This window comes from Rattus norvegicus, chromosome 9 (genome assembly GCF_021556685.1).
Source record: "Rattus norvegicus strain SHRSP/BbbUtx chromosome 9, alternate assembly SHRSP_T2T, whole genome shotgun sequence".
Lineage (NCBI taxonomy): Eukaryota > Metazoa > Chordata > Mammalia > Rodentia > Muridae > Rattus > Rattus norvegicus.
The window spans coordinates 19,964,381-19,976,388 of NC_141542.1; the positions used below are offsets into that span (position 1 = coordinate 19,964,381).

The 12,008-nt window shown below is 41.8% G+C and overlaps 1 protein-coding gene across 1 annotated transcript; it reads right to left on the minus strand.

Moving 5' to 3' along the window:
* Nucleotides 1-356: 356 nt before the first annotated feature.
* On the minus strand, nucleotides 357-8,652 carry LOC148003423 (disks large homolog 5-like). Its single transcript, XM_087568649.1, has 5 exons — nucleotides 8,503-8,652; nucleotides 7,620-7,779; nucleotides 6,158-6,289; nucleotides 5,306-5,489; nucleotides 357-1,154 (listed from the first exon to the last, which is right to left on the minus strand). Exons 1-5 carry the CDS (start codon nucleotides 8,630-8,632, stop codon nucleotides 1,149-1,151), a joined length of 612 nt encoding a protein of 203 aa, XP_087424775.1. The 5' UTR covers nucleotides 8,633-8,652; the 3' UTR covers nucleotides 357-1,148.
* Between the last annotated feature and the right edge of the window lie 3,356 nt (nucleotides 8,653-12,008).

The window sequence follows — 12,008 nt, forward strand, 5'->3', positions numbered from 1 at the left end:
GATTCCCGATGGCTTTAAACTCCCTTATACCATGTTTATATGTCCTGGGAGGTGTTACAGAAAAATTAATGTTTATCCTATTAATTTGGTCAAAACTCTCATCGACAGAGTATAATTTAGAGGTAACTATATATTTGACAGCAAGCATACACAGTGGGTAATGTATGCATGATGAAGTTGAAATTCAGAGTTGGAAACACAGTGCACAGTGACTGTATAAATGCCTGTGAATCTCAGTCTGACTGGGAAGTGATTTGATGCCCAGTCCCCATGAGAATTCAGAGATCCATCCATCCCTGATAGCTGTGGGACTTCAGATGTTGACACTAATGATCAATAAAGAAGGTTCTTAAGAGTGAAGAGTTTGAGATTACTCCTTTATTGACCAGAATACATCCAATTTACTTGATAGTAACCAGATGCAGGTAGTCAATATATACAGTCTATATCCTTATCAAAATAGAAAAGCAAATGAACAAAACAACAACAACAGATTAATAACAAATCTTCAAATGAATAGAAGGAAAACCAAATAACCAAAACAATTAAAAATTAACCAAACTTTAAATAGAAGAATTGCGCTAATCATTCTTTTGCTGCTCCTTTTGCAGAATAGACTTATAGCCTGTGGCTTGCCTTGGAGACATAGTATACAAGCAGTTAGTGATGGTAACAATCTTTTCGAGAGGAGTGGAAGTAGGTCTGTTTTGTTGGAGTGGAGGTATTAAGGAAAAAGCCTACCAATACTGAGTATAAATGATATTACAGACTTTGTCACAAAGTCTTTCCAATATTGTGAACTGATCTCCACGAAACTCTTCTGGATGACCCATCAGGACAAGTACAAATTTACACGTGCACAGTCTTTCTGGATGACCAGCAGCTCTTGATTGATGTGCATCAGCACTTCTCTGAGTCCCTCAAAAAGTGCACACTTGTTGAAGAGGCTGAGGTGAAAGTACGGCCTATTCAATCCAAAGAAGTTAAACTAAAGGAGGAAAATGCAGTCCACAATTGCTATGGACACTACAGATGAGACGCAATAGTGGTGTATTTGCTGTGCACACTTAGTTCTCCTCCTGTAGCTCTTCTCTCCAAGGGAGATCTTGTCCTGGTCCGTGTCATGTTCGAGTTTCTGCTGGAGAATTTCAGACCTAGCAGAGCAATGGAATAAAGATTTATTGAGTGGTTGTCAATTCAGCTCTCCCTCTTACATCAGCTCTATTCAGTTGGACAATCCAGCATGACCCGTCAGCTGAGGTCAGTCCCTGCATCCCCAAGTGAAATAGAGTACCTACGCTTGGATTTATATCTCAGCTTTTAACACTGCTAGAATTTCAACTGTGGACTATGCACTGTGCTGGGATTAAGAGAAAAATGAGCATTTTTCCCCACTGGTCCAGGTATATGACATTGAATAATAACATTGTAGCTGGGTCGGAATCTGAGTTCAAGAGAGGTATGAGCAACCTAGAATACCATGTGGATTCCTTCTGGAGAACATGCCCAGAATTGAGGTAAAATTTCTGATTATGTTAGCACTGAAGGAACCTGTCTAGTTTCCATTTGTAACCACTGTATCTGCAAATACACAGAGAAGCCATCTCACATCAAATCCATGGGAATTGCATAGATCCTGTAATCACTGAGAATGTGCTCCATGCAAATCTTCCCAGCGTACACATTGACATTAAAGGTGCTTGTGATGTAGAAACAGAATAGCCCCCCTGTAAGTCTATGGCTAGTGTAAGGCAATTTGTGAGAGGACAGAAGAGAAAATGTCCTCAGATCTTTCCTGAGAGATCATAGGAAGAAAGGAGTAGAACATAGCAAAAAATACAGAGGATCATATATATTGTTTCATGGGCAAAATTCACATGAACTGTACCAGAACAATACTCTGAGTAGCTCCTTAGCTGCCTGAGGCTGAAATCCAGGTGGGGTGGTCATCCACCCAAAAAGGGTATTTATTTGGGAAGGATATTCAAATGGCTTCTTCCAGCCTGTGTTCCTACCTGAACATTAATGCTTAATGTAAAGATTCCCCAGGATTCGCTGGAGGTATAAAAACAAATGTTGAGTGTGATATGTACATAGTGGCCAGACCTATAGACAGCTCAGTCAGTGATGTGCTGTCCTCCCATAAACTGTCATAGACTCAGGGTTCTTTCCCCATTAACAATCTGGCTTAGCAAGTCCCAAAGGCTGTGTAGAGCTGTCTTGTTGCTGAGCAAAGGATCATATGTTGGTGGTGGACTAGACTCTTGTTCTTGTTCACTCTTTCAGACTTTCCCCAAAGTGTGCAACTTCTTCTAATCGGAGCTGTCTTTACCATAGCCTGAGTGACTTCATGCCCAAAGCTAGAATCATAGGAAATCTCCATAACCAGGATCCAAATCAACAAATTTTCTCCCCGTAATGTGATTGTTCCAGAGATAATTTGAATAAGTAAGTAAAAGCTTGCATGGATTATCTAACACTGAATCAGAATCTATGGAAGGGCTCCATCGTATGGTACACTTTTACTCCTTGGCTGATGGACGTCTGGATAGATTCTCCTTCAAGGTTACTCTGGGACCACTACAACATTGATGCTCCCTAGTTGCAATGGCAATACCTACTCCTTGTTGTGGAATCACTGGGTTAACTAAAACTTCTGTTCCACTTTCTGAACATGGCTTCTCATAGGGCTACCTGTTCTTACACTGTCAGACCCATTTGAAGCTCATCATTACTCCTAACCCATTGAGGCTGAAATTAACTGAGAGAAAATGATGTTGATCGACAGCACTTGCAGAATGCTACACAGATAACATAGAGGAGCGCTTTGGATTAACTGTGCACCTAAAGGGGTTCCTGAAACTGCCCTGTTCTTGCACCACAGCATAGCTATGGGACTTTTTCTGGATGACGATACAATTCCAAGCAACTCAAATTCTCAATGAATAAAATCCAAGCCAAACTCCTAGGGGAAGTTGTAGTGTGCCAAGGTAGCTCGAAAGAAATGGTAGCAGACAATGTGGAAAGCAACCTTGGAGAAGACACAGTGAGTGACATAAGCTTCCAGTGGGCTTTCACAATTCACAAAGAACAGAGAAGCAGAATAAACTCATGGATTTTATAGAGAAGCCTTGCCCTTACCTTCCAGTACTCCATTCCTTTGATGTGCTCCAAAGGATTTCAATGCAGATCAGTAGTTTTGCCCCTAATCACTTGAAAATCTAACTTTACAGGTGTTTTTGTGTCCTCTTTTTGGGGGTTGCATTTCTAAAGGATTGTAGTGTCCTGTTTCTACACCATAACAAAAAGGGACCTGCAAGCTCTAGGCCTGCAATTTGTTACCCCTGTGAAACAGGACTCACTTGAACATATTTCCACTCCTCCCCCAGACTTCACAAGATAATTCTGTTCTGAAATTTTTGGAAATAGAATAAATTAGTAATTTAAGAGTCCTTTTGCTGTACAGAGCTAGATGGAGATGCCAAATGACTGGGCCGCTCTATTTCATGTTTCATGGATGTAAAGTGAACGCTTAGAGTACTTTTCTCATGAAACTTGGAAATAGAGGGAAACACACGTTCACTACTGCAAACACACACACACACACACACACACACACACACACACACACACATATATATACCCACACACACACCACACACACACACACACACAAACACAGACACACAGATACACTCTCGCATGCACAAATGAAAACTTTGCTCTTATGCAGCACATTTCCTGTTGAGTGAGGAATTAGTGGGAACAATGCTGTGTACAAGTCTCTTAGACTCAACAAGATGTGCTGCCCTGGCCTGTACTCATTTCCACTTCAGGAAACCTTTCTATGCAGATACTTGCTGGTCCGACAAGTAAGTTACATGTTCTGCACAGATAGCCTAAACAACACAACATCAAATCCCCAAGAGAGAGATTTCTAGGAAAAGACTCCATCGAGCTCTATGCTGACTCATCATAGGCCCCTCACTAAAACTACCCTGTTTCCTTCATAGAAGACTTTGGAAGCATCAGAGAAGACAGTAACTCATGGTCAGTTACCAGGAACATTTCATCACATTAGAGTTCCTATGTTATTAAAACAACCTCAGTGTCAGTCAGAAAACGGCTAAATAAATAACATACAGTGAATTTTCTGAAATGCAGCACTGTGTACAATATTGAGAGGGAATCTATCCTGAAAGAATGCAGTGCCCATGATATAGTCAGCAAAGCAATGTCAGCAGAGGGTTGCACTCTAGGATTCCATGCAATATCATGGTGAAGCCAATAAGACAATCCAGAATCTTCCCGGGGGATAACTCTGTTCAGGTAAAGTGAAGAAATCTAATCCTTATTTTTAAAATAGCTGAATGGTTTAAGAATGTGTTGAGACAAATAAGAGAGGGGGCTCCACTTGACACTGGACGAATGATGCAAAGACTGCTGGCCAGCACAAAACAGGAAGCTTCATGTTTGTTGAGAGAACTAGGCTTAAAGGACTAAGTTAGATAATGACTGGACAAAACTGCATGTCATGAACTGGCCTCCCCGCATGCTCCCTAAGATGCAGGTCAGCACAGCAATGCAACTTTCTTGGTGAGAATTGGGGGTACATACAGATAACTTTGTTCTTGAAGTCTCAAGTCTCTCATGCCAACCCTCAGCCTTTGAGAAACCTTTTCCACATCCTTGCTCTTCTAACCAGCTTCAGGTTGTAAGGCCCAGTTATGAACTCTCCAGGAGCACTCAAATAAGACAGGACTGACATGCTGATACATAGGCTTTGTAGTTACCCAAGATCTATGAAGCATGAAGACACCATCTTCATATACAGGGACATGAGGGGAGGAAGAACAAAAGCCACCACAAATGACAATGAGAACCATTTCTTTGGCATTTCCACCAGGCTCTCCTCCTTGAAAACTACTTACTTCCTGAGTCTCACACCATCCCTGAAAAGAAAATGAGCTCCAGGCTTTTGCTTCATCCCTCAAAGCCCTGTTCTAGTCTAAAAGGGACTCACACATAGCACCCTCCATACATAATGCTTGTAGTGCTGTGCTGTGTGATCAACCTATCTCCCTTAATAAACTGCAGATTCTCGAAGAGCAGGAGCATTTGCTTTCCAAACATGCAGTTTCTTGAAAAGGGGCTATCTCCACAGAAAGCCTTGTAAACCATCACATGAATGAACACTTGGATGAGACCTAGGACAGGACATGGATTAGTCAATAGACAGTTACATTGGTTTGTCTATGGTTATGGTAAGACCTGAGGACAACCTGACCCTGAGCCCTAACCCTACCTGCTGTTGCTTGGCTCTGGGGTCACAGATGTTCATTCCGGCCTCTTCACAGAACCTCTTTGTCTCCACAGAGGATGCTGGCAGTTCAGTCTGCTCCACCAGCAGTTCTCTCTTCTCATTCAGCAAAATCTGTATATTGTTCTTCAATTGAGCTTGTTCACGCAGGAGCTGGGAGTGCCTCACGCTGAACCACAAACAAAAAATGGTAAATCCCAGCCAGCTTCTATTTGCCTGTCACTCATGCAAGTCTAGTCATCCCTTCAAGTGTCCTCATCCTCAGAAATCCCCAGAATAGAGCCACACTATACAGGTTAGCACCAATTAGAGGAGGTCAAATCCAGAATCCACATTCCACATGAATCAAAGTACTTCTGAAAATCCTGACACTAAGACGGTTTATATAAATCAAGGAAGAAGAGATGGTCCATAAGGGAGCTCGTATGTCCATGGTATGGTGAAACCATCTTCACGTTGTGGGGAAAGCTCCTCTGAGGGGTAGTTGATGACCCAATAGCTGTACAATCTTTCCATGTGTTTCTCATGGATCACAGATATTTAAATCTCCTGTCAGAGTCCTAGAGATTCAGAATTGATTGATATTCCCATCATGGTGCAAACCTTTTCTATCTAGAGGATCTTTAACGGGGAAAATAACAATTGGAGGGTCTTCGGCACCCTTCACATGTACAACAACTGAGTCCAAGAGCTACAAATCCAAGACTCTTGCCAGGAGGCAGGCTTCTTGTTAAGAGTCAGACACTACAGAACCAGAGCCCTGACTTTTGTTAAAGTCATACAGGACAGAAGCATTCCCTGCCTAGTGCTGGTTTCTCATCTCTGTCAGCGACTCACCGGTAGGAACTGTTCACTTGTATGAGCTCCTTGTACCTCTCCATGGCATCACTTATTGAGTTGGTCATCATTTGCATAGCCATCATTCTCATCTCATGTTCGGATTGAAGGACTGGCAATTCGACGTGCAGCCTGGGTTAGGTCATGGCCAAAGGAACAAATAATGTTTTGAACTCACGATTTCAGAATTAGGTGAAATGTAAATAAAAATGTATAATAAAAAATTTCAAATTCAAGGAATGTTGGAAGGGAAGAAAATGGCAAAGTCAAAAACCAGACCAAAACCCAACAGTGAGACTCAATCCACAGAAAATATTTCTCTGTAAATAAGCAAACATTTGTTTTGAAATAAGGACTCCTTGGAATCCTGAGAGATATGGTTCTGCAAAGACTCACTATATAGGAGGGGGCAGAGCCTGAGAGCTGCCTGTTTGGTAATAACAACTGTCAAGACCACAGTGACCATTTCTAGGTCACAATAAACAATCCCTGGATAGTTAAAAAAATAAAAAACTAAAGACCAAAGCAGGTGAAACAAATTAGGTGAAATCAGACTGTTCTCTCTATTACTTAAACTCAGTATGTACCACATACTTGCTCCTTCAAAGTATTTGTACTGGTTAAGTTTATTATCCTGGGCACAGGACAACAGAGCCACGGTACCAGTTGGAGGGACCTGACCTTCAAGAGCTGGCAAGGCGAGCATGATGGAATTGACTAGTTCAGGAAGAAGATTCCCCCAGTCTGTGCCACAGCTTTGGGCCCAAGAGAAAGCTGTGATGACATTTCTCTTGTTTTGAAAGCAGGTATACTCAATCCTTTGTTTCTATCGTTACATGAATTCCCAGAGGGCATAACTAAGTTTGACCAGGAAGAGGATTTATAGCACCTCCTCCCCTCGGGAGAGTCCTGGGTGCCACCAAGGTATACAGAAGGAGCAAAGTGCTCTGTTGATCAGTGTGGGCCTCCACGTAATCATCACTATCATGACCTGCAAACTGTTGATCAACCAAATCCTCAGACCCCATCAAAGGTCCCAGACGTCCTGATCCTGAGTAAAACACCACATATACTTCCACATACATACATACCAACCCATATCCAAACACATTTAGAATGTCAACTACATGCATGGAGGTGCCATAGAATCAGTGTATAATGAACAAATTCAGAGGAAAGAGTGATGACGTGCAGGCATTTCATTCACACACACAGTTGCAGCAAGTGTGACAAGGTCCTTCCAGCTGATGACAGAACCAACGCTAATCCAAGAGGCTCAGGGTCAAGTACAAAAGAGGTTGACCCTAAACACACAGCACCTAGCTTATCTCACAAGCAAATGCCTGCCAAAGCTCCTTAAAATCCAGGATGAGAGGTGAAACTTTCTCGTGCTATGAGTAAATCTTGAGGTAGCAGAGAGAAAGCGCAAGACAGTGAACAGGTTACTGGGCATAATGACTACCTGTGGTCCCACTCATCATAGATATAAAGATCCAGGATTTGATAAAGTTCATCCCTCTCGAATTGACACTTCTGGATTTCAAATTTGAGTTCCTCCAGTTCCTTTAGACACTCCTCTTGCTTACTGATGACATTTTGGGATGATGCCTTCCTATCAAAACCTGTAGACAGATAAACCCAAGTGAATTTGCATATTTGATGGCCCATGGGCAGAAAAGGTCATTCTGAATCCGAAAAGGAGGTTGAGGAAGGGGAAATGGTAGAGACTGGGTGAATCCCTGGAAGAGCAGAAAAGCTTTCTTAAAGGTTGATTCTTAAGCTATGTCCCTCTTCCCAACCTCTAATGCCATACACGTGCCACACTCACTATTACACAACCCCCGGCACTGAAAGTTATAATATGACTGAGACATAAACATCTGCGATAATGTTATCTCACATCAGATGTGGTGCAGATAATCCTGGAGTTCATAATGACTTCATAATGCTTAGCACCATCAAGCTCTAACCAAGTGTGGTCCAGCCCAAAGTGTCTGAGAACTCAATTCATGACTAGGGGTGCATCCTTCCTTGTTCTCGCCATCAGACACTTATGTAACCTACAGTAATCTAGAGGATGAAGTGCTTCAACTCCCAACCATGGTCACATTGTTAATCTCACAGTGCCTCCTGCTATTCGTTGACACTCACAGTTAAAAAGTTTCAAGAAAAGACACTGAAGTCTTAAAACTTTATGGCTTTCTCTCAAATTAAAGATCAGGAACTCCTGACTCTTGGTTTGCCTTTGAAAAATCCCAAGGCTCCTGCTTTTAAGGCCTAGTCTTAGAAGGCACATCTCAAACCTACCTCCTTGAGGATGTTCCCCAACTCTGCCCAGGACTCACCAAGCCTTCCCCAGAATGATTTCCTCCTTCCTGTGTCACTAGAGAGGGGGTCAGCTTCTCTCTGACCTGGTGTGATCTCTCCTTGATCAACACTTTCCTTCCGAAATAGCCTGAGCAGCTGGCGAAACATGCCTGCTTGTGAACCCCAAGGGAACTGAAGTAATATCCCAAAGGCAGTTGGTGTCACCACAACACTGGTGACATCACAGAAGATTCTAGGGATCTCTTAGATACAATAGAGTGTCCAGTGAACGGCTTACTGGTGATGTCACTGGAAAGTTCTATGGCCTACCTACTAACCAGCTTTCCCCACACTGATGAATTTATGTGGGCACCCTTTCCTCCAGTCTCCCATGTGTCACTGGGAATACCATTTGGCAACCTCTATTTCAAAGCTAGATATGTCTCTCTGCTTCATTAGAAGTCAACAATGCTTTTGATGGGGAGGGTTGCTTACAACCCTGAATTGGAGAACAGAGTTTTCTTAGCACCCAAATCTCTAGGGACCAAGGAAGAGGGAGATTTTTCTTAAAAGTAAATCAACTACTTGAGACAATGCATGTGACACACATTTCCATTCCTAAGCTTTTCCCTTTTTCTGGAGGCCAATATATTTCTTCTATACCTCTGAGTGTATAAAACCTGAAAATATTTGCTTACTGTGCAGTCCTTGACAGCCAACATTGTTTCCATTTACATATCCATGTATTTCACAAAATCAATGGTCTATAATCCTATTTTTTTTGCAATAAAAACTCCTTTTCCTTGGGAACATAGGGATCAACTACAGGGCATATATAAAATAATAAATTTCTCTTTCTTTTATATATTATGTAGGACATCCTCCCTTTCTCAAATATAACAAGACAATTAAATTGGACATCAGTGAGCAAATGTCAACCTGGACTTTGTGTTACTAAATTGTAACTACATAGCCATCACTTCTCCAATATCATTCTTCCTGAATAGCCAAGTCTAGGCATGAGAATATTGGGGGCTGCACCATGATCTTTTCCTTCTAGCAAACATAAGAATCAGGAGGACGGGAAGGGAGTGGAATGGTCTGAGTTCAGGTTGAACCTCAATTTTAATGGGTCCAAAAGTTCAGGAGGTTGTCCATTTGGCATTGTTATATATGGATTCTGTCTTCCTATCCTAGTTGTTTTAATTCCACCTGAATGTGTGCTATACTGCCACCCCATCTCACAGATGTAAGATTGAAAATCATGTTTGACCTTTCTGGGAAGTGCTCTGTCTTTTACTACCATCTGGAGTTACACAACATCACTATACAAAGCTCAGAAGAGAGGGGTGCAGATGTGCGCGCCTTAGAAGTTGAGGATCTTTTCTTCTGATTAGGGCACTTATGTGTCCTATGTAATTTTCCCCTTGTTCTTTTACTAATGATGGCTGACTACTTTCCTGGCCTGAGGTAAACTGGAGTCCAATCTTTTGGATTACCGAAGCTTCTATTTTTAAGATGACAGGCCCACCAAGGGTCCTACTGCATACAGAAGGTATGAATAGTCTCATGGGCTGGAGTAAGTTAAAAAGGTCTGTGACAACAAAGAACTGATTAAGAAAACAAGAGCCCAGCTGCTCATCAAGATCACAGTTGTATGATAGTAAGAAAATGTGAATAGGCATCAGGTGAAAAGATAAATTAATTAGGAGGTCATAGGCCTAGAAGGGGTAGCCTTTGCTCTCAGTGGAGCTGCCATTCTTTCTGCCATTCCTCGCCCTCTGCCACAGGACCAGAGACTTCCCCAAACAACTGGCTGTCTTTGCCAAAGACCTGGCAGGGCTTCTCCCTATAGAATAGGAAATGCAGAGTCCTTGAGGACTCACCAAGAGGTCTCCTCCACACAGGTTCCTTGTTGTCAAAGGGAAATGTTCCTGCAGAATCCTGCCATTGCATCAGGAATTTCAACCTGGCTGCTCTTGGTCCAGCTCACTGGATGCAGGCCTGAGGCCCAGGGGTATCTGGGGAAAGAAGCAGCAGGCACTACCTCACAGCTCTCTCTTTGTTGGATGCAACTGCTAGGACTGAGATGGGATTTTTGTTTCTTTGTGTGTTTATTAGAAATACCTACAAACCTGATTAAAGTTGTAACATGCCTTCATACCCAGCGTGCAGAATGTTTTTACATCGTTGTTGTTCCTGTTTTATGTTTGGATTTTGTTTTTTCATCCCCTCAGGAAATTTCCCTGTACTTAGAATGTTAAGCATGTGCTCAGGAAGGATCGATTATTAAAGTTTGGCAAGGCTTTTGTTCTCAGTATCCACTCCACAGATGTTGCCATTACTTACTTTCAAATAAGAAAACAGTTATAGAGAAGTAAATTAACCTGTAAGCTATCACAGAAGAAACACATCATGATTGTGGAGTGGAACCCCAGTATTTTGTATTTCCTAAGTTATTTTTATTTTAAACCTTTTTATTGGATTTTTTGGGTACATTTCATTTTTTTCTAAATCCTTAAAGGTATCTTTTATTCCTCTCATGCCATTTACAAGGTGGAATTTCACCTGTGATTGTTAGTCCAGATAGTTTGGTCAATGGCTTAGATATCACCCTGGCCTAGTTTCCTTGGCATAAGCTGAGTTAGAAGCAGACTCAAAGGTTCAGGACTCAACAAATAATGAATTCCACTACATCTGGATACCTAGCTGTATTTCCATTCACTATTTAAAAAAAAAGATGCGGTTCATTAACGTGTAAAAATTTTCTCAAGTATATTAAAGTGTTTACATGGTCATACAGTTTTTCAAATACCTGGCATTCATCTTTTTCCAAATCCTAAAATTTTTTTCTTATTCACATTTTCTTTTTTTGATTATTTCTTAGTATTATTATCATTTTTAAAGTTTTAGTTTTTTAATAGATATATATTTTTCATTCAAACATTATTCCCTTTCCCAGCTTTTGGTCGATAAGCTGCCCTGCCGTGCCCTCTCCCATATGTATGGTCCCCCAATCCACGCCACTTAGAAACCACTTCCTGGACATTCCCCTGCACTGACGGTCCCAGCTTGTTAAGAACAAGGGCTTCCCCTTCCACAGGTGCCCCAACAAGGCTATTCTCTCCTACATATGCAGTTGGACCCCTGGGTCAGTCCATGTATAGTCTTTTGCTAGTGCTTTATTTGGTTGGCATTGCTGTTCTTATGAGGTTGCAAGCCCTTCGACTCTTTGAATCCTTCCTCTCATTCCCATAAAGGGTGTCCTGTTCTCAGTTCAGTAGTTTACTGCCAGCACTGACCTCTTTATTTGACATTCCCTGGATGTGTCTCTCAGGGGAGATGTATATCCGGTCCCTTTCAGTAAGCACTTTTTAGCTTCATCAATCTTGCCTAGTTTTGGTGACTGTATATATATGGGCCACATGTGGGGCAGACTCTGAATGGCTGTTCCTTCAGTCTCTGCTTTAGATTTGGCCTCCATATCCCCTCCTATGGATATTTTTGTTCCCCTATTTTAAGAAGGAGTGGGAGCATCTGCACT

Coding starts and splice junctions, on each gene's coding strand:
- LOC148003423 (XM_087568649.1), bottom strand. CDS start 8,632: ATGTTTCGCCAGCTGCTCAGGCTATTTCGGAAGGAAAGTGTTGATCAA. Junction 7,780..8,502: donor ATCATTCTGGGGAAGGCTTG/GTGAGTCCTGGG, acceptor ATCTGTCTACAG/GTTTTGATAGGAAGGCATCA. Junction 6,290..7,619: donor TATGATGAGTGGGACCACAG/GTAGTCATTATG, acceptor GACCTAACCCAG/GCTGCACGTCGAATTGCCAG.